Raw genomic sequence first — 25,755 nt, forward strand, 5'->3', positions numbered from 1 at the left:
TAGGATTTTAACATGTATTGTCAAACAGAATTAAACTGCAAATAAAAGCCCTAATATGGGACACCTTTAGTACAGAAACTTCATTTTTCTGTAGGCAACAAATAATAAAGGATCATAATGAAAAGAATACAGAACAAGGAGAACAAAACTGATTTCTAGCCATGCATACAAAGTGTGCCTGAATGCTTCCTGGAAGATCCAGCAAACCTCAAACTGTTTGATGTGCTCCCATCTCTGGAAAACAAAAAATTCTTACCACCAAATAAATTCTACAGCAAACCAATTTTTAATTATACCTATCAAAAGAATAATAAAATCCCAGCAGTTTCATTCAAGCTGTTTGAATCATGGAGACCACCTATGCAAATATCAACACAGCATTTGAATCTGCAGGTAAACTACCGCCAATTATAAATGGGGACACTTTTAAAATTACATTACAAGGATAATTAATCATTTTCACACACAAAGGTAACAAGGCAACATCATGCAGTGGTTTTAAAAGCCTCCTACTTTCTGCATTTCTATTCTGGTTCGTTTGTGCCAAGATTAGAAAAGCAGATTTCAATTTTAAAAGAGGGAGAGAGGAAAGTGAAAAACTTCCAGCCTTCCCTCTGGTGAGTATTATGGGATTCAAACATTAACAAGGGAATATTCTGCTGTTAGAAACAGCAATATGGACAGGGATGTTGCACAAACATTTTCATGGCTGTGCTCTCATTTACTCTGTCAAAAGTTAAATTATTTGAAAATACCTGCAGAACCTTTTAGAAATACATAGTGCTACTGAGGGCTCAGTTAGCTGGACAAAAAAAAGAGGCATTATTTCTATTTTTGCTGTCAGAAAGTTACAGAGGGTTTGAAATCCGTAGTAATACACTGAAAACTGTAATTACACAATTATTTTGTGGCACAAATCAACAGAGGAGGGGAGCAGGAATTTCTCCTCTCCTCCTCTTTCAGAGGACATTGTGACTGAGGATGACAACATCCAACTGGGAGAAGAAAAGGAGAATTTTTGTGCAAAAATTCCAACATTTCAGAATGAAATCTGCTGCTACAACACAGATTCTGCCGGTCTGCTTCTTATTTAACAGAAACTGCAGCTGACACAGGTTCTCCAGCTACCAACAGGTTTATAACCAACTTACAGAGGAATTCCAGGCAGGAGCAGATCAGCACAAAAGTTCTCAGCAGAGCTGGACAGAGGGAGCCACGGGGGAGGAAAGGAGCCAGGGATGCTCCTGATTGTTTCAGAAATAGTAAGCTGTGTGAGTAACCCAGTTGGAACACTCCTCCTTGGAACGTTTGGCTGAGCTGTGAGTTGTAAAAATAGATTTGTAAGCCTCAGACTTGTCCTCGCTGTCTGCAATGGATCTCTTGGTGGTGGTGGAAGGAGCTTTATTGACTTTTCCTGGGACAGATGGGTTTCCATTCTCTGAGGGGAAAAAGGAAGAGAATGAAGCACGACAGCGTTGGAAAATTAAAATATATGCATTTTTCTCATATATATCTCCCATATGGATGCACCAGCTTTTAGAAATCTCACTCAAAATACATTTAGAAATCTTGAGAGAGGAATTCTGCAAATCTCTTGCACTGCAACTCAGCACTGACAACATTTATTCCTCCAAGTGAAAAATGGCTGAGCTCTGGTCTTTAGCAACAGGAAAGCCCCCAGCAGCCTGCAGTTTTGTTTGGAAATCAGCTCCCAAATCCCAAAAGCTGAACTTGTGCCACACCCCTCCCCAGGGGATCCCTCTGTCCCCCTTTTTCTTTGCAAAGTTATGACCAACAACGATGGTCTGCGTCATTTTATCTCTGCAGTGGGGAAATGCCCATCCTCTGTTTCTGATACCATTTTTCTCAGTGTATTTTATCTACTGCTACATAAAATTCCCTTTTCTTTTTTACTATTTCATCTCCCAAGTTGTAGGATGGTGTTTGAAAAAGCCAAGTCTCTGGTGCAGAGAAATTAAAGCAGAAACTCAACATCCTGAGTCAAACCCGGGCACAGGGTTTCCCAAAAATTGGGTGTGCAACCCCAAATTCTCACAGAACTGGGTGTGCAACGCTAAATCCTCAGAGAATTGTGTGTGCAACCCCAAATCCACAGAATTGGGTGTGCAACCCCAACAGAAACAGTTTCAAAAGGCATTTTTTTTCCCTTTTACTCCCTCAGGAAATATAAAATTTATTAATATTATTTGAATTACGAGGTTGCTCAACATGCAGGAGCAATTCTCATCATCTGGGATGAAATATTTTTAAAAGTCTCTCCTGTATAAAAGCAAACAGCAGAGGGCAGGTCAAGCACTGCTGACGGAATTTCAGCTTCTCCCAGTTTATCTACAGATCATCATTCTCAGATTCTTCAAATTATTCTGATTTAAGGTACAGGGTTTAATTCTTCCCACAAAAACTTCAGACTGACCTTAAAATGTACCCATTCTGTTTGAAAAAATCAGTCTGGGGACATTAAATAGCAGAATAGGTATTAAATAAAGAGAAGGCACCATTCTTTGGATTTAAGGGCTGCCAAGTTTACTCAAAGCTTCAAGGCTGCTGTAGGTTCATCAGCTCATCCTAAAGTTCTATTCCAGTGTTCCCAAGGACAGACAGAAAATCAGCAGGTAAAACAGAGGATTAAAAGTTAAATAATCAGGTGTTTTTAACAAAATTAATCCAAATAAAATGCCATAACATAGATTTTGATCACCTGTACATCAAGAAACTGTAACAGACACACCAAACCCAGGAGCGTGTAAATAAGAATCTCTAATCCCATTAAGCCAGGTTCCCAACTTAAAGCAGTATTAGAATGACATAAACAAGCAAATCTGGTCCCATTTTCACATCAGTATCAACCACCAACCTGAACTTTTGGTGAAGATAATCTGCCTGTTTTCCCCAGAGCTGGAATTGACACAATCCTTTCCACCCTTAGCTTTCGAAGGACCTGGAGAATCTAAAAAATTAAATAAATTTTATAAAACAGAAAAATGAAATCCTGACAGCTTCAAGGCTCAGAAGGTGACCCAGAATTTGGAGCTGTGTTACCTGCAGAGGGCTCTTGCTGAGCAGTTGCTGCTGCTGTCTTGCCTTTCTTTGATTTCTGAAACAACACAAGCAGAAATCTGTAACTGACTGAAAGGAGATAAAACTCAGTTTGTATTTGATAGACACACAGCTGAATTCAGTACCTTTTAAATTCTCACCCATTAGAACTCTTACTTCCACATTTTTTGTATTATTTCTACATGGAAAAAATAATAATCTTGAGAACCCTGCAGTTACATTAAAGAAAAGTGTGCAGGACAAAATTGGATTTGTCTGTATTTAATATTTTGGTTTGCATACTTTGAAAGTGGGGGTGTAATTCTCATTAACTGATAATCTGAACTCACTCAGCAGGACAGTAAATTGCACAACATTAATAAGACACAATTAATTGTAATAAGTAAAGATGTTTTTCAATAAAAATGTCAGAAGAATCTGGAATCTTGTATCCACTAAATTTTGTTTAGTCCATAAAAAAAAATCCCTCCTGGGTACCTGTCAATAACTGGACGGGGAGGGGAGGGGAGGGGAGGGAGGGGAGGGGAGGGGAGGGGAGGGGAGGGGAAGGGAAGGGAAGGGAAGGGAAGGGAAGGGAAGGGAAGGGAAGGGAAGGGAAGGGAAGGGAAGGGAAGGGAAGGGAAGGGAAGGGAAGGGAAGGGAAGGGAAGGGAAGGGAAGGGAAGGGAAGGGAAGGGAAGGGAAGGGAAGGGAAGGGAAGGGAAGGGAAGGGAAGGGAAGGGAAGGGAAGGGAAGGGAAGGGAAGGGAAGGGAAGGGAAGGGAAGGGAAGGGAAGGGAAGGGAAGGGAAGGGAAGGGAAGGGAAGGGAAGGGAAGGGAAGTGGGAACTGTGCTGCCACTGGGCCTGGGGCTCCCAGGTCTCAGATGTGTAGGACAGCAGAAGCTGGTTCCAGCTGCAGGGACCAGCTGGGGCACCAAGGTCACCACTGGAGGCTGAGAGATTTGCAAATCCTGTCCTGTCATTCTCCACTAACCAAACAAATCCCATTTGCATCTTCCCCCAGGGCACACAGAGCCCCAGGACTGGGGCACGGTGTCCTTTTGTGCTGTCACCCAAAAAACCACAACTGCCCTGCACACTCAGGTACTTGGCTGTGCAGAAATTGTGGGCAGCATCACCTTCCAGATTATTCAAAGTTATTGCCTCCAAAGATACAGGTGCTTTGTTAGGGCCCTGTTTCTAAACAAAACCAATGCAACCAACCACTCACTCATCTGCTGAGATCTGCAACAGTCTAGCAACAAATTATGAATTTATTTTTTCCCCAAACTTCTAACTACCGAGTACTGAGGGGGAAAAAAAAAGAAAAAACCATCTGAACACACACCATGAGATTATCACTCTTGTGCCAGAAGCCATCAGATATGAGATGCAGAGACTATGAAAAACAGGAAACAGAACAGCAGGATTTTTATGGAAAAGCATTCTTTTGATGTATTGCCCATGCCCAGTGATGCTGCACTGGCACAGATGAATAAAGCCCCTGTGATGAGAAGGAATCATATTCTCCCCAGCAAGTAAACAAGCATTTGTTTTAAAACAAACCAGGGAAATATTTGCATGGCAAAATCAAGGGATGAAAGCTCCATCTCAAGTCTCAGAGGCTGAAAGCATCAGATTTATGATTTATGTTTCTGTGATCCAGCTAAGTCTGAGCACCCTGACCTGAGTCAACACTAAAGGTTTGCTTGCTTTGGCATCCTCCAGGGAGTTCAGGGCAAAACAGCAAATGGAAAAGTGTCATTTGACAGCTCAGCAGCACAGAACAACTCCCAGCTCCCAGGGCAGAGCTGCAAGGATTTCATTTCCACTGCGTTTTACCTGGGCAGATATAAAATGCAAAGGCCTCAACAGCACGGTGGGATTTAGGGGAGCAATGACTGCTGAGGACTGTGAGAACCACAAAACATGATCAACTTTCACACTCCTACAGCAACAGCCCAGGAATGCACAAATCCCAACATCCTGTTTGTGACAGAGGCCAAGAAAAGATCTTATTTTGTAAGATATGTTTTGATCTTATTTAATCAGATCAAAAAAATTGATGCTGTCATCAGGAACTGCCACAAGAAATACAGGGATGATGTAGCTCGTTACTAGAATGAATTCATTTCAAGAAAACCCTGAAATATTGCTGCAAGAGTCTATTTTGAGTGCACAAGGTCAGAAGAAAGTTTAGAATGTAAAACTTCAAGATGTTATTGCCCAAATACACAAAAAACCCCATTGCTTTCCAAGGTAGTGTTTAAATACCACACAGCTCGTGGAGAAAATTCTTCCATCTTTATAAAGATCAGCAAATCTAAGAGCAGATTCACTGCAGACAAGAATTCTTCCAATTTTATAATGTATAAAAATCTTACCTTTTCTGATTTACTTTTAAGTCTTCTTTCCTCCATCCTTTTCTTCAGAATTTCCACATCTTCTTTATTACCATTAAGGACAATCACATCTTCCTCTTGAAAGGGAGCACCACACTTCATGAAAGAAAAGAAAGGACAAAATTGCACATTTATTTTGCTGTTTCCTATATACAACACTCTGAACTAATTCTTTTTTTTTTCCTTTGTGCATTTTCTGTTCATGGGATCCTTGTTTTACAAGGCACAAATGTAGTTAAAAGTATTCCTAATTAGAATCTACTCAATTTACTGAACCCCACAGCTAAAACCAAAAAGAACTTTCTGATTTTTAGTTAATGAGTGCATCTGATTAATATTTTGATGCCATTCTGCTCTAGAATTTGTCTTTCACCTTAGTGAGGTAAGAAACAACAACTGATGGGAGCAAAGCTGTTATTCCTCTACATGTGGAATAGACAGCAAATTTTTCTCTTCAGCTGGTAGACAGGAAAACATGAAGGGGTTTTTGGAGGGTCTTTTGGGTAGTTTTTTTTTTTAATTTTTATTTTACTGTGGGAACAAAAAGGAGTCATAAAAGCAGAATAATTCATTACCCTTGCCTTGCTGCCTCGCTGGATTGTATCACAGAGACTGTACCCTTATCTGATTTATCAAACACTCCCAAGTTTCCAACTACTTTCATAAATTAATCTGGATAATGGCTGTAATGTGCTCTGTGTACCTCCACATTTGTTTCATGGTTGAAGGCACAGATGTTTTCCTGTGCACATTTGCAATCATTTGATGTACCAGCCCATTGACCATGATGTTTTCTTGTCCAAGATCTCAATTTGCTTTTTTGTTTTGTTTTGTTGTTGTTTTAGGGGGTTGTTTGTTTTTGTTTTGGGTTTCTGTTGGTTGGTTTCAGGAGTTTTTCAGGTTATTTTGTTAAATGCAGAAGCTTTCTATTAATCTGCAAGATTAATTTATAATCCTGCCTCTGCCATTACTCTTCTTTTTCTAAACTAAGGTCTAGAAAGGTTACTCCTGTATTTGCAGTAGGAATTAAACAAATGAAAGGACATATGGGCAGGACTTTGCTCAAGTGCTGAGCACAGCTTCAAAAATGAACCAGGGGTTAGAGAGAGGCACAGGACATCAGGCAGGAAGAGGAAAAGTCACACACAAGAAATGGGGGAGTAGCCCACATTTTTCCATTTCTACTCAATGACAAAGCCCAGCCTGGTGTGATCTCACACTTGGGAGTGAGAAGGCTCCAAAATGAAGAATTTCAGTCTTCATTCTGGGGCAGGAGCTGGCAACTGACTTGATTCTAAAGAAGCCCCACAAATTCATTTCTAGAAGCCCCACAATTTCTTTTCTAGGGTGGTTCCTAATACAGCATTTTTCAAATATGTTTTGTCAGCTGACACTAATTTCATTAAATGCTGTCTTTTAAAAGAGCAAGCAAATCCAGGTTCCCATCTGGAAAACAAAGGCAGAATTGTTCAAAACTGAAAAGTATTTACAAGAAACAAGGAAATTAAGACAGTGTTCTTTTCATTCCCCGAAAAAAAATTTTTGCCATGACAATATTGGATTATGTCAGAGACCATACCCTTCCAAACATCTTAATGAGATAAAAAGCAGAAAGAAGTTTCAGTTCTGCAAATTCAGATGTTTCTTCCTTCAGATTAATTAAGGTCATGGGGCAGATGTCTGGTTTGTAATATCACAGGGTCTCCTCTGCTGTTCCTTGTTTATCTTGGACCTTTAAATACAGATGAAGGTACTTGCTGAAGTTTTTAGCACCTTGAATAGAGGACATTTCTAAATGACACAGCTCTTATCATTCCTAAAGTATAAAATACAGGATTTTTAAAGTAGTAATGAACTCTTAATTTAAGATTACTTCCAAATTGTAGAGCTTACAGTTTCAGCTGCCTAAGACAAGAGTTGTACATTATTTCTACATTGACACATTTATTTTTATAGCATCTAAAATGTAGTTCCGTGCATGACTACTCCAGTCTTAATGTAATACAAATAAACAACAGGCAAATATGTTTTCATGTCTAAATATTTACACCACTGTTACAGTCTGATGTCTTCAGAGAAACCTAAAGCTCTTTCTCACATTTGAACAGTAAATTCCTGCAGTTTTCCTGAACATCACCATTGCTGGGAAATGCACAATTCCCACCAGGATATGGGACATGGATGGCCACAACCTGAATGTCCCTCTTTAAAAGGGACATTTAGGAGGAGGATTGACCATTCATGGAGCATCTCACTGTTCATCTCCCAGCCAAACAACCTCATGTATTAAAGATTATTTTTGCTTGCCACAGTTAAATAAAACTTGTTTTAAGAGAGAGAATTTTCCAGAGGTTTAGCCATTAAAAGTCCAGGAGTGTAAGATTTGCTGAACATGTTTTTTTTTTTTTACATTGTCACCCAACACAGACATGCAATAGGTCAGAGAGTAAAGGACAACTTGGGAGCAGTGGAAATTTCCCACCTAGTGATTCACAAAATGTGAACTTCACTCAGAAGCCACAGCAGCTACTTCAAAACGAGTTCAAGAAAAAGCCTCAGTTTACAGTTTCTCCTAAAATCACTGATAATTTTGTACCTGTCATACCTGCAGCTATGCCCTAACTTACTCTGAGGTTTTCTCTCCCTTTATTTCTGACCAACATGGTATTTTAATCAGGATCTTTCTTCCCAATCCCAGCACGTTTAAGTTTAACTTTCCACTTCTTAAAGAACCTTTAAAAGGCTGTAGCAGCAAACACTGGGTGTGTGAAGGATGATTCAAAACAACCTGCTGCACAGCAGGTACACCTTTCTGGCACCAGGGAACACGGAGGGGTTAACACCTCCTTGTGCACTGCTGCCTGTGGTTCATTTCACACAGGCTTTTATAATTTTACAATTCTGGCATCTGCCCTTGTTTGTTTGCTTATCTAAAAGTTAGAGTTCTAAGGGCTGGGGTCTTATAGAACTTGTGGTTTCTTTATCTCAGGGTTACAAACATGGCACGTGGTTCTACCACACATCTTCATCACACACCTCACTTTACTGCTACATTAAATTCTGTTTATAGCTGTGATTGATAATTATGATGTCCTTCTGTTTCCTATCCATTACCAATCTGTTTTTCTAGCCTTTTGCATCAGCTCTTCTTATTTTCCTGGCCCTTTGCTTACAGAAGTGCTCACCCAGCAGTCACACTTAAACCTCTTCCTTATCTCCTTACCCACCAGGGCCAGACTCTATTTTTGCAGAAGTGCCAGCAGTTATATCCCAACCCTTTATTTCTTATCTCCTCGGCTCACTCAGGGCTCCATCCCTAATTTGCAGAGGTGGTTACATTTATATTGTAATTCTTTCACATTTAATTCTTTCACTTTACACCTTAATTCTTTCTAACTAAAACTAAAACTAAGCTAAAAGCTGCTTATCCCAAGCGAGGGCTGGGATAAGAGGGTTTCAAGATATTTTATTTATTGTGTTCTTAGCAGCAGCAGCAATTCCCTGCTGGATGGAACTCTCTGCTGCCAGCTGGAAAGTTTCGGCAGGCGAACAGTTAAGGGCAGGGGGAGGAGGAGGAGAGGGAGGAGGAGGAGGAGGAGGAAGAGGAGGAGGAGGAGGCAGGTTGCTCGCAGTGCTCCAGCCCCAGCTCGGGGGTTCTGGGGGGCTTTGGGGGGCTTTGGGGGCTCAGCAGCAGCTCGGTGACATTGCCGGGACATGGCAGCATTCCCGGTTAATGGTTAATGTCGCGACAGAAGGACAAGGAGCCCCCCAGGCATCCTTATTATGCTGCTGTCTCCCGGCTGCCTCTGGACCAGGTAAGGCTGCATCACTTCCATCGCAGCATGCAGCTCCTGGCTTTTTTTCCTTACGTAAAATGCTCATTTTTACTTAGAAAACACGCAAATCTGCAGTCAGGTTAATATTTTTTTTTCCCTTCTCTACATTGTGACCCATGTACAGGAGGATGGAGGTCGTTGCTACTAATTGTATTATAAAAATCACAGTATTTATGCAACTTTTTTTTTTTTTTCAGATCTGCACCTTAAGGGTTTAAATAGTTTTCATTGTGTTTGTTTTAAATTACTACAAGGTCAAATACACAAGGAAAAAAATAACAGGACAAGAGGAAAAATAGCAAAGAACGCTAAAACTTCAGAAATTTGCTGCATATGTATCAGTAAATTCTAAAGCAGTTTTGAAAATAATTATTTAAAATAGCAAAGATGAATGCTAAAACTTCAGAAATTTGCTGTATATGTAGTAGTAAATTCTAACGCAGTGTTTTTGAATAATTATTTAAATAACTGGGTTTGATGGAGAAATGTTTTTACTCAATGCATCTGAAAATCCAGAAGCAGACTCTGTATTCTGACCCCCTTTTAGACAAAAAAAACAATGCAATGGGAAAAGCATTTAAAAGAACTGATTTTAGCATTTTTTTAAGGATTGAATTAGCCTTCCCTTGTTTATAAAATGTCTACGTAAATACCTTTCAAACAAAAAGAAATCAGCTATGAAAAAGTTGAAATAAGTATTTAATGCTTTTCCAGCATTTTATTAGAAGATGAAGTATTCCCAAGTCATTTGTCTCACTAAATTACGAGGTCATACGAAGCAAACTTGATCTAAACTTTAATATTAGGCAAAAACTTGATCTAAACTTTAATATTCAGAGGAAACAGAACGTTTCGAGATGCAGTGATGCAGTCCTAAATGCAAGGGCAGGAGAAGCAGCAAAAAGCAAAAGGATTGTTACTCCAAAACGCACAGTTTGTGCTAATGGGGTCTCAATGAGCTGAGCTGACATTTCAGCTTTTTCCAGGCATCATCATAATTCCCCTTTCCTCTAGAGTTTACTTTGTTAATTGAGATGGAGTATCTTAGCCTTACAACAATTTTCTGTTAAGCAATATCCTTAAAAGCATCCACAAAAGTGCTTGAAAATCTCTGGTGTTTTTGTTTTTTTTTCCAAGAATGTCACACACTACTGGCAGGAGTTTTAAAAATTCATACAATTTCATTCTCCAGATTTAGAAAACCTGTGCATAATGTAAGAAATGCTGAGTTTTAGAGACATTCTGCTAACAGAAAATACCTGTCATGGCACTCTTACATAACAAGACTCAAGGGCAAGACAGTCCCAGACAGGGTCATTATGGACAGTGGACATTCCCAACAGGATCTCTTGTTCCTCAAGGGCAGCAGGAAATTTGGGATAATAATCCTTGCCAGCAGACAGGGCTGAGAGAATCCTGCTAAACAACAAATTTCCTATCCAGTGGCACTGACAGCTCTAAGCTTCCATTCCACAAAATCCTCCCGAGGATGAAATATGGCAAATTCTGTTCTTGTAGTTCCCCATAAATATGTTAACACTGGAGTGGAATTGCTGCCTCCTACCTGATTATGGGGTGTTTGTGTACTTTTATGCTGCCATAAAAATACAGTTTCTACAAGTCATACAGTCCAGTAGGAAAAAATCCATGGCAAGCACTTAACAACCTGAAACAGCCCCAGAAGCTATTACTTGAAGGTTAATAAAAATTCAGGTGTATGAAACAAGCAGCTTACAGCTTGGCTCCGTAGAACTACACTTTGCAACCTGCCCAAAATGTATTTAAGGAAAAAAAACCTGCCAAATACCCTCATTCTGGATAGATTCAGAGAATATTCTGAGTTGGAAGGGACCCACAAGGATCATAGAGTTCAACCCCCAAGTAAATTATCCGTACAGGGACTGAACCCACAATCTTGGTGTTAAGATGTTTTGTATTTAATCAGGTATAAAATCCTAAATATTTTTGCAGCTGGCTGCTGTTTTTAGTGTAATTCTTATATTCAGAATGAACCTACCCTGTGACATCCCAGAGATCTCGTGATGTTCACTAATTCAGAGGAATCTCAATGGTCCTCCTGCCAATTATTCCCTCAGAATTAAGAGTTTGTCCAGGGTTTGTTAGAGCCCTAGTTGCTAGGAATTTTAAACCTTCTGTACTATCAGACACTAAGCCCCAAGAGAACACTCCATTTAACCTGAAGCCATAAAGAAAGCTTCCAAAATTAAATAATAGAACTAAGATTCTAAGTGTGTAGTTTCAATACAAGTGTGGGATATCACATAGTAGAAAACTTCAATTTAAAGTTTTAGAATATAGTTATATATATAAAGCAAAATAGAAGTTTTAGAGCAGAAGCTAGTCCTTCTTCATAAATGTAAGTAGTATTGTGTAATTAGGGTAATTGCTGTTTCCCCAGTTCCAGCCCCTGGCTATGTACATCATGGTCCTTGCAGAAACCCCTCTAGGCTCTGGCACGGGATGGATTTAATTTCATTTTTCATGCAGAAATCCTGCTTTTCACCTTGCAGTGGCAGCCCTGCTCTCCTGCTTTCTGCACAGCATCCAAAGGTTGACACGGATTTGATTTCTGCAGCTCTTTGCTCGGATGGATGGAGTGCTCCCATCAAGGTTGTTTACCCAGTGAACGCATCCCTGAGGAGCTCCAAGGCAAAAATCTTCTCCTGGGAGCTGATTTCCTCCTGCTTTTCTTTGAGCTGCCTAAAGAACATCCCAGGAAAATGGACCAGCCCTGCACCTAACACCCAGCTCTGCTTTCTGCAGTGCTCAGTGGGAAGGAGGCACCGTTCCAGCAGAAATCCAGCACATAGCAGTAAGGAGCAAAAGAGAAATACATTCCTTCCCACAGCCTAATAAGATCTTAAAAATGTGGGAATATGGAGGATCTCTTCCCTTGGTTCAATGTGTGCTCTTAATGCTTTTTGACTTTTATGCCTCTTTGCTGCTTTAACTGCAATGCCCTCTTTATTTTAAGCTTTTAAGGGAGATACTGATTTTTTTTAATTAAAAAAAAATATTTTTCACTTCACTTTTTCACTCAAGCCTTCTAACCACAGCAGCATTCTTCTAATGAGCCAATCTTTATAAAAGTATATTTTTCTCTGTTCCTGTGTAAAGCTAAATACTTCATGATTTTGACAGCTGCAAAATGTAAACTATTTCAAGGTGAAATGCAAATTTTATTCTAAAAAATCATTGAATGAAAGAAGAGAAAATGAATTACCTTTAAATAAAATAAAAATGTTTTTAAAATTAACTGTTAAGCTTAATGGCAGTTGATGGACCTTCTCCTTGGTATTTTTCTCTAGGAATTTTGATACCAAGTGCTTCAAGGATAAAGACTTCATGTAATTGCTGTGGGATTCAGGACTGCTGCACTCTCATTCTTCTGACTATTCAACAAGGCAAACAATGGAAAAACTCCTGTGCTAAAATACTGCTGTAAATTGGTTATCTCAGAATGCCAGTAGTGGCAGTTGTGTCCTTATCTCAGGGTATGCACAAATACCAAAAGTAAGAAATTAGTGTTGTCCCCTTGTTCATCTTTCCAAAGCTCAGATACAAAGATGGCAGAGGGAAAAAAAAATAAAAATCTCCCAGTCAGAAACATTAGCTGACTTTATAAGGATAAAACCCAGTGTATTTTGTGGATTACGTTTTAGCCTCTTCCTTCTGTTTATTTAATAAATTTTCTGTTGATTTAATTTACTGAATTCTGATCCTCTGGCAGAACTTCAAGTTTCCCAGGCCTTGAGGAAATCTCAGCAGCAGCTGCTCCTGAGCACTCAGAGCTCACTTCTTCCCTGGGCTCACCTCCGAGCACAGGAGTCTCCCACCTGAGGGGCTGAGCCCCCCTTGGTCAAGCAGTGAAGAATTCAAAGCCATTTTGAGGCCTTTTGTATAATTTTGAGATCATTTTGTCCTGGAAAGACAAAATTCCTGCCTCGTGGCTCTGCGTTCCCAGGGCTGAGTGCACTCAGTTCCTCCTGGTAGTAATCCCAACATTTATAACTGCAGCACTAACATGGCATCTATTAAAAAAAATAAACAGGTTCTTTCCCTCTGTCTCACTTTTTATTTCAGATGATCTGAATGTTTAACTGGACTATGATAAGAAGACAGGATCTGGAAGTGAAAGATGAACCCACTTCATGCAAAGAAATCGAGATTTTTAGTGTGTGTTGCCGTCTGTATGTTCATCTACACCTTCATTTACCTAAAGGTTCCGCTTTATGACGAGTCAAATGACCAAAAGTTCCGTGTCAGAAGAGCAGAGTGTGGCTTTTACCCAGATGAACTTTGCTCAGCTCTTTTTGTGGGGAAACCTGCAGCCTTTCAAATTGGAAACTCTTGTCAGAAGTCCTACCAGCCCAAAGCACTCAGCTGCACTCAGACTTCCTGCAGCTGCTCCACAGTCCTCAAGACTCTGCATTTTATCACCAGACCACTGTCAGAGGAAGAGGGAAATTTCTCCTTGGCGTACATTATTACAATTCACAAGGAGCTGGAAATGTTTGTGAGGCTGCTAAGAGCTATTTATATGCCTCAGAATATTTACTGCATCCACATTGATGAAAAGTCACCCAGAGATTATAAAACTGCTGTACAGAACATCGTTAACTGCTTTGAAAATATTTTTATTTCCTCAAAAACAGAACATGTTGTTTATGCAGGGTTTTCAAGATTACAAGCTGATATTAATTGCATGAGAGACCTCGTTAACTCCAAAGTTCAGTGGAATTATGTTATTAATCTGTGTGGTCAAGATTACCCCTTGAAAACAAATAAAGAAATCATACAATACATAAAAAGCAAGTGGAATGGTAAAAATATCACTCCTGGGATAGTGCAGCCGCTGCATGTGAAGCACAGGACAGAGGTCAGCTACAGGGAGTATGTGCACTCTGGAGTGCCCTACGTGTACCCAGCAAAGGTCAGGAAAGCTCAGCCCCCACATAACCTGACCATCTATTTTGGCAGTGCCTATTACATCCTCACCAAGGACTTTGTGGAGTTCACGCTGAGCGATGCCCGAGCCAAAGCTCTGCTGGAGTGGTCCAGGGACACCTACAGCCCTGATGAGCACTACTGGGTCACCCTCAATCGTTTACCTGGTAAGAGTTTGGTATTTCTGCACAAGTAACCCCAGCAGGGCAGGGCCTCAGGCAGGGAGAGGCTGTGAGCTCAGAGCTGAATTGCAGAAATAAAGGCATTTCTTCAGCTTTGCTGCTGCCCCTTTGAAAAGCCTCATCTGGAGGCTGAAATAAAGCTTGATTGCAGGAAATGGCTACTTCAGTGCAGACCAGGAGCTGGAAAAATTCTGGTTAAAAAGTTTTTTTTGCTGCATGAAAGGTTTTGCTCTCAAGAAATTAAAAAAAAGCTATAATACTGAGAATGGTATCTGTTCTTATGACATAAGCATCTAAATAAATACTTAATGTGACTGCAGTTAAGAAGTGTCCAGCAGTGAAAATTTTCGCTGCAATAAGTAGAAAAGAATCTTATCAGAGCCTTTTGTTTTTAAAGATGCTCCAGGGGCTACACCCAATGCAGGCTGGCAAGGAGACCTAAGAGCTATTAAATGGAAAGATCAAGAAGGCCTCTCACACAAAGGCTGCAAAGGTAACGTGAATTTTGATCATTAACTTAAATTTGATTCATTGGTGAGCATTAATTGGTGATTACATATTATTTAAACCATCTATTAAATGTGCCTCAGTGGTCATATATGATTTATTTTGGATGTATTAAATAAAACAAGACACCCTAAAAATTACTGCACTATATCCAATTAAAGAGATTTTGAGATGTATGTTATATTAATGTATTAGATACATATTTTATATATTTTGAGATGAGAACAGTATCCATACACTGACAAACCTTCTTTCAGCCCCTAATTACAAATGCACTAATTTATCTGATCACTTCAGTGGAGGGGCTTTACCTGACAAGGATGTTTGTCAGGAACTTCTATCAACATTGGTTTAAGTCCCTTCAATTTGAACAACAATAAAAAAAGGATAGGAAAGCATGCAGAAATAATTAAAATCCCTAAGTGTGCAAGCTGAGCCCGGGTGTGATTGAGCAGGGAATCCCAGCAGGAGCTCAGAACATCTGATGCCCAACTACAAGATTTTATTAAGCAGAGCAACGCTGCAGGGAAGAGCAGCTGGAGGTAACAAACATCTATTTATGTAAAACATAAACCTTGTCTTTATAATATTGTGGCATCATCCTCCAGCTCAATTTCTATGCAGAAACCCGAAGGTGAAAAACTCATTTTTAAAAAACGCTTCCCGTTGCTGCTACACCTGTCTGCTTTATCTGTGCAGGTCATTACGTCAGAGATATCTGCATTTATGGCCTGGGGGATCTGCAGTGGATCATTGAGTCCCCTCATCTGTTTGCCAACAAGTTTGAGGCTGGCAGGGACCCGCTGGCACTGGAGTGCCTGGAGCGGCGGCTGCGGCTCAAGGTGCTGCGCCAGGCTCAGGTGCCCATCGAGCAGCACTGGCGCCTGCAGGAGCACAGCCACTTCAACATGCAGCTGGACGGCTGAGATCTGCCCCCTGCCCAGCAAATCTGCAGCAGCTGGCAGAAAAAAAGGACATTTACAGCCACGGCTTCGCTCTGTGCGTGGAGGGTAAAGCACGATCCTGCACTCCCTAAATAAACGGGTTTTGTTTATTCCGGTAGCAACGGGTTCATTCCCAAAGAATGGCTGAAATTAAGGGGGAAGTTCATAATGCAGTCAGTGACTTATTTAGCTGGAAAGTCAATATTCCTCATGTTCACAGCCAAAGCATGAACATATTAAATGGAAGCAGTGCCTGAACAAAGATTAAATACGGAGAAATAACAAATTAAAGTCATGGCCACTGAATGTCTCATGAAATGTTTTGAATAATGAAGTTGATGCTAAAATTTCAGAGCTTGTACATAAGTGACAACCAGTTTGTGACACAGCCCATGCCCCTGCAGGGGTGTGGGGTTGTTTTTGTTTCCCATGGCCAGCCACATCCCTAATTTCATTTTGTAGCATGGCAACATCACTGCTGCCCTTCCCAGGCTTTGCTCCTAATAACAGAAGGATCCTGCAACACATGTTTAGCTCCAAGTCTCTGTTCTGAGTCTCTGAAAGGAGAGGGAAAATTTGAGGCCAGGGATTACAGTAAAACTGAGCAAAAATCCATTTTTCAAACATTTTCCCATCCCAGTGTACCTGACTGAGAGAAGCAAAGAGCCTGCAGCAAGTGCAGTAACACCTGGACAACTCACTCGATTAAAAACTGCAAATTAGAAATACAAATTAAATAAAAATTCATTTTAAAAGGAGCAATTTCAATGCAATCTTCAATATGCACCCAAAACATCCCTGAGTTCTTACAAGAAAACTGGATACAGATTGAGCCTATTCACAAAAAAATCAAATGACCCAACAACAGGAGATGAAAGTTTCTTGTTACAAACTCATTCCCAGGTTGCTGGAACTTTATTCCTCATTTTCCCACAAAAGTTTATTGGAAACATCATTTCTTGCAAATGAACTTTAACCTAAAGAAAGGCCATCTGGTCCCTATTTATTTACAAACTCAACCCAAAGGCCTGTGCTCGGTTGCCTGGATAATCCAGGACTTATCCTGTGGCTAAATATTGCTGGAGATACTTTTTTTTTTTTAATGCAAGGAAATAAGGCTAAAAAAGAAAAGGAAAATAAAAGCCAGGCATATGTTCATGCTGAGCTTGTTGAGAGTCTGTCTTCAAACCATTACTAAAGCTAATGGGTCTCTGGCATGTGTTAATCATAGCAATATTCATAATTAATTTCTCTCCAGTCCACTGTAGGGCACTGCCAGGATTTATCCACTCCATGATGTCTTTTAAAGAGGAATGGAAGGTTCCTTATTGCCATCATTGCAGTCAATCCAGTCTGCAGCTTTCACCCCTGGCACCATCACAGACAGCAACTGTACATCATTTCCAAATTGAATTAAAATGAAAAATTCGATAGCCAGGCACTGTGTATTATGGGCTCCTTTTGCAGAAATTGAACCAGGCAAAACACCTGCACAAAAAGGCCTCTGAAAATACAATTTTGGTACAACTTGATCCATGTCAACCCAGGAATTGCAGCATATCTTTGCAGCATGACCTTCTTTGCTTAAAGGATTTTGTGTTTGAAACAAAATTTTAGGAAAATCATTATTAAACCATTCTCGAGTAATAAGAAATGGTATTCAACTCATTATTGTGGTTACCACGATCACATCACCTCCTTGAAACACACATGAAAAGCCTTCAGGAATTCTGTGTTATTATGTTAAGAGTTGATCAATCACAACTTTCAGACCTCAGCAAATATTTGTTAATTGTGTGCTCTAAGAGCAGAAAGTGCCAAAGTGACCCTGGTTCCAGGAACCACTGCTGCACACCCAGCTCTGGATCTGACAGCCACAGGCATAAATTCTGTTTCAGAAAGCTTCATATCTAAATTAAACCTGGGGTTAAGTGTTTGAAATGGCACAGAGCTGAATAGTTAGGGCACTATTTCAAGTCTGTGTTTAGTTGACTCTGAAAACAAGTCCAAAATAAACTTTGGAGCGATCCAAGAAAGTACATTTTAAATGTAATTTTGTCCTTAACTTTCAAAGTGACCCCCAGAAGGATTTTCAGCACCAATCCCATAACCTCTATCCTGTCCCCACACCACTTCTAGCATATTTTATATCCATAGGAACTTCTTAGAGAGTCAGCTTCCAAATTAAAGCATAATTTCTCTCAAATAGCAGACACCAAAAACTGCCCATGCAAGAATCTGCAAGCTAGTTGGAACAAAAATTCCAAAATATTTGGGCACAGCAATATCCACAGACCCACAGAGATCACCACAGACTTGCTATCTCCAACATCCCGGCAGATGCACAAAGAGGGAGCAGAGAGAGTCTTGCTTGTTCCTTTAATTTTATGCTGGTGGAGAATTAAACACCCTGCTCCAAATGTAAGTTTTAAACTGACAGATTTCATCACAAATAATTCTTCCCGAGGAACAGGAGGCAGCAGAAATCCCAACCTGCAGAGCTGCTGCAACAGATTCCACATCTGGAGCAAAGTTATTTCTCTTCTTGCTGACTGGAATGTGACTAAGTCACATTTTAGCATGTGACAGTGTTGAGAGTTTAAATTTTTCCTTCTTACTGATCAAAAGCTCAAAAATACAGCTCAAACCAAATCCACTTCTGTGTAAAAATATATTACAAAATGTATTTGCACTCCTAAGTTGTTCTGTTTCAGACAAAAGCTCTTTTCCAACTATTTAAAGTCTAAGTAGAAGCTACAAAATTTGTCTCCAGCACTTCATCAGCCAAGTCTGCTCTCCAGCTTAAACCACAACTAAAAAGCTCTCACTGCTCTTTCAACAAATCTTTGAAAGCCAAGAAGTTTTACATTTTGGCAAGACAGTTCAGAGCGTTACCCTGCAGGCAGTGAGAGACAATCTCTCTTTCTCTCAACACTGCTCCAGTGTCTGACTGTTCTGCTGGCTTCAAATTCTCTTTAAGGTGAACCTTTAAAATGCTACTTAAGATGTGAAGAACAGCTTATTTTCAAGGTAAAGACTGGCCTCACACATAAATTACAGCTGACCCCACCCATGACAGCACACACTGGGTGGGATGGCACAGGCCAAACACAGGAGGTGGCAAAGCCAGGACAAAGAAAATCCTGTGGCTCATGGGTCTCACAGACAGATTTTGCTTCAAAATCACTGTAATTCCTAAAATGCAATAATTAGCACCAGGAGAAACACGTATGAGGCAGCCCACAAGATTCAAACATTCTGCATTTCAATTTTTTTGTATTAACATCATCAGAAGAGTATTCTATTCATTAATAAGATTCCAATCTGAGCATATACAATGCACAATACTTCATTTTCCTTCTTCATTAGCTCCTTTTCCTGCATGCCCCATTGCTGCAGAAATGCAGGATGTGCTGCTAATTAAACAAACTCTGATATACCACAAAGCACAGCAACCACTTCCCTCTGCTCCTTTCAGAAGAGTTCTTCTCCCCTTGATCCTGAAGAACAGCATCAGAATACACCCAAAAATCTGCCAAATTCTTTGACCCTATTCAGTGTGTTCTCTCAGCTGCAAAATCCAGTCATGAGAGGATGAGAGACTAAATATTATTCCATTTAATTATTTCTAGAAGAATCCTTCTGAATATTGTGAAAAATTTCCAGCTGCATGCTAAATACTCATTACTGAAAAAAACAGCCAGGGAAAAATATGTGAAATTCATTTGGTTTTTATAAAATTATCGGACTGGCCAAACCATGGACAAAACATCTCATTCCTGCATTTTACGCTCTGGTTACACCCATCCATCAACAAAAATTTAAATGCAAACAAAAAAACCTCATTAAAAATAAATTAATATCTGCCAGGAGGAAACAAGGCCATTAGGACAGAACAAAATGAGCACTGAAAGCAGCAATAGGAGATCAAACCTTACAATATTCTATGATTTACCAAGAAAAATGTGTTTCCTCCCCAGGTCTTGTTTAATATAAATATACTCCATGTTTTATACAATATCAGGGTGTTCACAGAAATTAAATAACTGCCCAAGCGAGGCAACCCTCACCACAAATCTTGCTGATAATGAAAGTAGTGATAGGAAAAAAAGGTATTTGCTCATTTTATCATGGTCCTTAGCTACAAAAAATGTACAATGAGATCAAGCTATGTGAAATTAGGTCAGTATTTTCTACAATAATTTATAGAACTGCTGAGAATTCTATAAAGTTGGCCCCATCCAAAAATAAAAAAAAAAATCAACACCCAATGTCCTTCAAAAATACAAAATTTAACCTGAAAATACAACCAGTTTAACCACAGAACAGATACTGATAAAACACAAGCCACGTGCATTCAGGAAGAAAAAATTACTAATCAACAAAACCCCCAAAAGCAAACCAATCACCCTTTTAAAAACTGAAATTAGTACCAAATATTGGGAAAAAAGTAGTTACTGCAAAATCAAACTCTGAGAAAAAAATACTCATTTTTATAATTATTTAGAATCAGTTTTTAATTAAAAAGGCAGCGAAGAAATACTTGAGGCCATCACAGAACAGAACTTTCCCAAGTTCCATTTCAATTTGCATACTGAGATTAAAAACTCCCTTTTTAGAGCAGAGCATGCAATTGTATAAATACACACATGGCCCTACTGCTTCTACAGCTGGCCAAACTCACCTTGTGACAAACTTCTGCTTTGATTTCCTTGAGAGCACGCTCAGAGAACACACAGCCACAGTTTCTCAGGAAGCAAAACCTTCAAAGAAAACACAAGACATAATGATTTTAAGAGAACTAAGAGAGATCTGTGCACACCTTCTTTACAAGTTTTTGCACCTAATCAAACTATCAGCATAGTTAAGTGGGTAATTAATTTATTATTAATTTGAACAATGTAAAAAATGAATGAAAAATATTGGCTACATTCAACACAATAGGCATTTTGGTTTATTTATCTTGAGGATCTCCTGGCTAATCCCTCTCTGGAGGAAGAAATTCTTTGCAATCATTAAGCTGTGAACTCCTCCTCTTCTCACCCCACAGGTGACAAAGAAGTTGCTGCTCTGCCCAAACCCAGCAGTGAGGAAATCCCCTGCCCCAGAGCAATAAAATACAGATATAGTGCAGGGCTGGAACTGAGAATCCATCTCCAGGCTGATCCTAACACAGGGAGAGACAGAACGTGAGGAAAGGCTGGAAGAGCTGGGATTGTTCACCTGGACAGAAGAAGCTTTGGGTGAGCTCAGGGTGGCCTTGCAGGGCCTGAAGGGGCTGCAGGAAAGATGGAGAGAGTTTGGACAGGGATGGAGGGGCAGGACACAGGGAATGGCTTCAAACTGCCAGAGGGCAGGGCTGGATACTGGGGAGGAATTCCTGGCTGTGAGGGAGGGACACCCTGGCTGCCCCTGGATCCCTGGCAGTGCCCAAGGCCAGGCTGGATGGGGCTTGCAGCCCCCTGGGACAGTGGAAGGTGTCCCTGCCCATGGATGGGGTGGCACTGGAGGAGTTTTAAGGTCCCTCCCAACCCAAATCAATCCATGATTCCAACTGCTTGATGTGACTCCAAGAGAGGTCACATCCCATCTCCTGTGCTTTAGCCCTCAGTCAGCCTTTAGGCACTTTTTCCTCTGCCAACATTGCTCCTACCCCTTCATTACACATCTCAATTTATTCAGGAAAAGGTTAAATTTTATCTTTCTTCCTGAATATACCATGAAAGGACACCCAGAAGCCTCTTGAACTTTGAAAGTTCAAGCTTGAAAGCTAAAAGCCAGCCAGATATTCCCCTTCAAGCTGTGGGTGAGCACATGATTTCCATTTCCCAGGCAGGATTCCCAGTCCATCCCAGTTTGCAGGCTGAGCCCTGACCTGTGCCTGCCGTTCATCTCCAGCCCCACCACGGGGCAGATGAAGCGTGCAGCCTGCAGGTCATCGTACTTGTCACCCTTGATGCTCTCCTTGTCCCCACACCAGGCTGGGTTATCCACCAGCTGCAGCTCTGTCACGTTCTAGAAAAGAAAAACACAAATTTGGATCAGGAACAGCGTGGCCAGCAGGAGCAGGGAGGTCACTGTTCCCCTGTGCTGGGCACTGGGGAAGGCACACGCCAAGTGCTGTGCCCAGTTCTGGCTCCCCAAATTTAGGAAGGACATAGAGGGGCTGGAGCGTGTCCAGAGGAGGCAACGAGGCTGTGAGGATGTGGGGACACAAACCCTGTGAGGATATAGGGCTGGGGACACAAACCCTGTGAGGATCTGGGATCACAAACCCTGTGAGGATCTGGGGACACAAACCCTGTGTGGATATGGGGCTGGGGACACAAACCCTGTGAGGATGTGGGGCTGGGGACACAAACCCTGTGAGGATGTGGGAACACAAACCCTGTGAGGATCTGGGGACACAAACCCTGTGAGGATCTGGGGACACAAACCCTGTGAGGATCTGGGGCTGGGAACACAAACCCTGTGAGGAACAACTGAGAGAGCTGGGGGTGTTCAGCTGGAGAAAAGGAGACTCAGGGGTGGCCTCATCATTCCTGAAAGGTGGCTGTGCTCAGGAGGGGCTGGGCTCTTTCTCCAGGAACTGACAGAACCAGAGCACACAGCCTCAAGCTGCACCAAGGGAAACACAGGTTGGATATCAAGGGAAATTGAGGTTGGATATCAGGAAGAAGCTTTTTACAGAAAGGTGATAAAGTTCTGCAGTGGTGGAGCCACCACCCCTGATGTGTTGACCAGCCTGGGTGTGGCACTGTGGTCTTTCAGGTCTCCTCAACTTGGTCACGCTGTGAAACCTCCAGCTTTTCCCCCCATGATTTCTGAGCCATGATAAAAATCCTTAATATTTTTGCTATTGTGTTTTGTTGTCTAAACACTTTAATCCATAGTGGGAGCACAAGCAAATGGAGATTTTACAGCCTGACTCGTGAATCTAACATTTTGTTTTAACTTCTCACATTAAACACTACCTGTTTACCTTAATGCTCTTGATATGGGATGCAGATTCCATGGGGGTTTTATCAGGGGATTTGTCCAACAAATATTCAATGATGGCATCTTTGTTGTACAACCTGGAACATAAAAACTCCACTGGTTATATTGGGCTGCCATAATGGTTTGTATTTATACTTTTATATTTATAATTTCAAATGATTTTGTATTTCTATGAAATATTTAATTTATATTTAATTAATTTCAATATATATCAAAATATAAAACATTACATAATTAATATTTAATATAATACATTACATTTTATTTTAATATATTTAAATTAATTTTATATAATTTTTGTATTTATAATTGTATATCCATAATTTAAATTTATTATATATTTAAATATTTTGAAAATATCAATATAATATAATATATGCTGTAATTACTATATTAAATTTAATTTTAAAATATTGTAATAAATTTTATAATACTTAATTTTATATTTGTAATTTTATATTTAGAATGTTAATCGATTTCATATTTTTAGATATAATTACTTTTAAAGAGTTTTAATTAATTTTATATTATTTAATTTTGTATTAATAATTCTATATATAGATTTTTAATTGAGTTCATATTTTTATATTTAATTAATCTTAATATGTTTAAATTAATTTTATATTATTTAATTTTTTATTTATTATTTATATTTATAATTTGTTTTTTTAACTCCTGAGGTGTCCAGGGAAAGATTCCCACCTGCCCAGCTCACAGGCCACGATGGGCCGACGCAGCTTCTCCTGGCTCAGGGCACAGTAGAACCACCTGGCCACCAATTCAGCAACTTTGTCAACCTGGAGGGGAAAAAAAAAAATATTAATTATTTAAAAATATTTCTGATGAGTTCTGCACCATTCCCTGGGCAGCTCCAATTCCTGACCCCCTTTCCATGGGGAAATTCCTGCTGGTTCCACCCTGAGCTGTTCCCTCTCCTCCTGTCCCTGTTCCCTGGGATGATCCCAAATCCCCCGGCTGTCCCCTCCTGGCAGGAGCTGTGCAGAGCCACAAGGGCCCCCTGAGCCTCCTTTGCTCCAGGCTGAGCCCCCTCAGGAATTCTCCAGCCCTTCCCAGCTCCCTCAGGAACTCTCCATTCCCTTCCCATCTCCCTCAGGAATTCTCCAGCCCTTTCCCAGCCCCTCCAGGTCTCTCTGCCGGACACAGCATCCATCCCCCGCAGCAGTGCCGGCACAGGGGACAATCGCCAGTGGCCTCCTGTCCCCCGGGCTCTGTCCAGCCGCTGTCACCGCCAGCCCAGTCCTGCTCCCATCCCGGCCCCGTTCCCGTTCGCAGCCCGCGGGCGGCCCGCGGCGCTGCCCCGACGCCACGAACGCCATGGCCCGCTCGCAGCACGGCGGGCCGGGCCTGCCCCGCCCCGCAGCCATGGCGGAGCGCCGCCCGGACCTTCTCGACTTTGCGGGGCCCCTTGACCAGCTCATGCCGCTTGGGGATGGTGCCGCCATCGCACCCCATGGCGTTTCCGGGTTCTCCTTCCTGCGCACTTCCGGACACGCCGAGCCGCTTCCGGCTCACTCCAATGACGCCGTTGCTTAGCAACGCTCACTTAGCGGCGGTCACTGTTGCTTAGCAACGGGTGGCTGGGGGCGTGGCCATGGCGGCGGGGCGGGGCGGGGCGGGCGAGCCCATCGCGGCGGGACGGGGGAGCGCGGAACGCACCAACTCAGCGCGGGGGGGGCTGTTCCCAGCGCCCCTTTCCCGAGGGTTTATCCCTCATTTCCATGAGGAAATCCCCGGGACGCCCATTTTGGGAGGATTTACCCCAAACCAGGCGCTCCCCAGGCGGTTGGGGCTGGCGGGGGCGCCGGGGCGGTGCAGGAGGAGTTTAATCCTCGGCAATTCCCGGCGGGATGCGAGCGCTGCCCGCAGTGCCATGTGGCGATAATCGTGCCCCATGTCGCGATAGTCGTGCCCCATGTCGCGATAATCGTGCCCCATGTGGGCGATAAATCCCCCCGGGAACACGGGGGGACCCGGAGAGCTCCGGGCAGAGGATGCTGAGGGGGAGCGGCCCCCGTGGCCGCTCCTGTCCTTTCTGAGGGGACACCCAGCAAGGGCATTGCGCTGCAAGCCGTAAAATAAATCAATTAGAACTGCAATTAGCGCGGGTGCAGCTAATTGTCACTCCGGGAAATGTTCGCGTGCAGAGAATTGGGGCATAAAGTGAAAAAGCTCCGCGGGCGGGGCTCAGGCTGGGATGGAGCCCTGGATTCCAGCAGGGAACAGCAACATCGCCTTTCCAGCTCTGGGAAGGGCTTGTCCAAAGCCTCTGCACTGAAATAATTTCCTTTTCCCCAGCTGGAGAAATGCTCTGAGAGCTCCAGTCTGTGACAGAGGATGATATGCTCCCTGTGGATTTATCAGGAGTCAGGACTTCTCTCAAAGTTTTCCTCTGTGCTCAGGTACCAGCCTGGTACTTTTCCTATTGACCGGATTTTGTGCCGTGTTGCATTTGTGAAAACCAAAAATTAGCTTTGCAGCTGTTTAAAACAACCCAAAACAACCCCTGTAATTACAAATTTTGAATAAAGTCCTCAGAAAACAATCAATATTGGGATATCATAAGTTACAGAACATTATGCTGCTACATTTAAAGAGAGACTTTACAGGAATAGAAAACAAAAAGGAAATTACATTTATCAGACATACATAGAGAACAAAAAATAAGAAACCAGTCCTAAAATCAACAACTTTTGCTCCCATACACAGCAAACATTCCCACCCAGCCACTGTGACAATGACATTTCCAGGCAGGATGTGGACAGTGGAGAAGAAAGTGGAGATTTAATTCTTCTGCATCAGCTGCTCTGGGTATCTTCCCCTGCCACCAGTGCACCCAGGGA

General features: G+C 41.5%; 2 protein-coding genes across 6 annotated transcripts; one reads left to right on the top strand and one right to left on the bottom strand.

The window, feature by feature from the left end:
• Nucleotides 1-24,450, bottom strand: RTF2 (replication termination factor 2). Of its 2 annotated transcripts, none has more exons than XM_012570305.5 (9): nucleotides 24,299-24,450; nucleotides 23,597-23,691; nucleotides 22,878-22,971; nucleotides 21,771-21,910; nucleotides 20,580-20,658; nucleotides 5,441-5,554; nucleotides 3,061-3,115; nucleotides 2,876-2,959; nucleotides 1-1,438 (listed from the first exon to the last, which is right to left on the bottom strand). In XM_012570305.5, exons 1-9 carry the CDS (start codon nucleotides 24,365-24,367, stop codon nucleotides 1,254-1,256), a joined length of 915 nt encoding a protein of 304 aa, XP_012425759.5. In that variant the 5' UTR covers nucleotides 24,368-24,450; the 3' UTR covers nucleotides 1-1,253. The 2 variants fall into 2 exon arrangements, with proteins under 2 accessions (XP_012425759.5, XP_002199271.5); XM_002199235.6 differs by having other exon boundaries at nucleotides 2,876-2,968.
• LOC105758723 (beta-1,3-galactosyl-O-glycosyl-glycoprotein beta-1,6-N-acetylglucosaminyltransferase 7) lies at nucleotides 9,093-17,549 on the top strand. 4 transcript variants are annotated; one of them, XM_030288483.4, is made up of 6 exons: nucleotides 9,093-9,273; nucleotides 11,826-12,127; nucleotides 12,624-12,828; nucleotides 13,399-14,429; nucleotides 14,842-14,937; nucleotides 15,651-17,549. In XM_030288483.4, the coding sequence occupies exons 4-6, from the start codon at nucleotides 13,454-13,456 to the stop codon at nucleotides 15,875-15,877; spliced, it is 1,299 nt and encodes a 432-aa protein (XP_030144343.3). In that variant the 5' UTR covers nucleotides 9,093-9,273; nucleotides 11,826-12,127; nucleotides 12,624-12,828; nucleotides 13,399-13,453; the 3' UTR covers nucleotides 15,878-17,549. The 4 variants fall into 4 exon arrangements, with proteins under 4 accessions (XP_030144343.3, XP_030144342.3, XP_012425644.3 ...); XM_012570190.5 differs by having other exon boundaries at nucleotides 9,094-9,273; nucleotides 12,624-12,809; XM_030288484.4 differs by having other exon boundaries at nucleotides 9,094-9,273; nucleotides 11,891-12,127; nucleotides 12,624-12,809.
• Nucleotides 24,451-25,755: the final 1,305 nt, after the last annotated feature.

Source organism: Taeniopygia guttata, chromosome 20 (genome assembly GCF_048771995.1).
Source record: "Taeniopygia guttata chromosome 20, bTaeGut7.mat, whole genome shotgun sequence".
Lineage (NCBI taxonomy): Eukaryota > Metazoa > Chordata > Aves > Passeriformes > Estrildidae > Taeniopygia > Taeniopygia guttata.

What these genes read in the sequence shown, in the direction of transcription:
- RTF2 (XM_002199235.6), bottom strand. Translation starts at nt 24,367, where the DNA reads ATGGGGTGCGATGGCGGCACCATCCCCAAGCGGCATGAGCTGGTCAAG. An exon ending in CCCATATCAAGAGCATTAAG is followed by an intron (nt 21,911 to 22,877) that starts GTAAACAGGTAG and finishes TTTCTTTTCTAG; the next exon opens with AACGTGACAGAGCTGCAGCT. An exon ending in TCAGCAAGAGCCCTCTGCAG is followed by an intron (nt 2,969 to 3,060) that starts GTAACACAGCTC and finishes TTAATTTTTTAG; the next exon opens with ATTCTCCAGGTCCTTCGAAA.
- LOC105758723 (XM_030288483.4), top strand. Translation starts at nt 13,454, where the DNA reads ATGAACCCACTTCATGCAAAGAAATCGAGATTTTTAGTGTGTGTTGCC. An exon ending in CACCCTCAATCGTTTACCTG is followed by an intron (nt 14,430 to 14,841) that starts GTAAGAGTTTGG and finishes TTGTTTTTAAAG; the next exon opens with ATGCTCCAGGGGCTACACCC. An exon ending in CTCACACAAAGGCTGCAAAG is followed by an intron (nt 14,938 to 15,650) that starts GTAACGTGAATT and finishes TTATCTGTGCAG; the next exon opens with GTCATTACGTCAGAGATATC.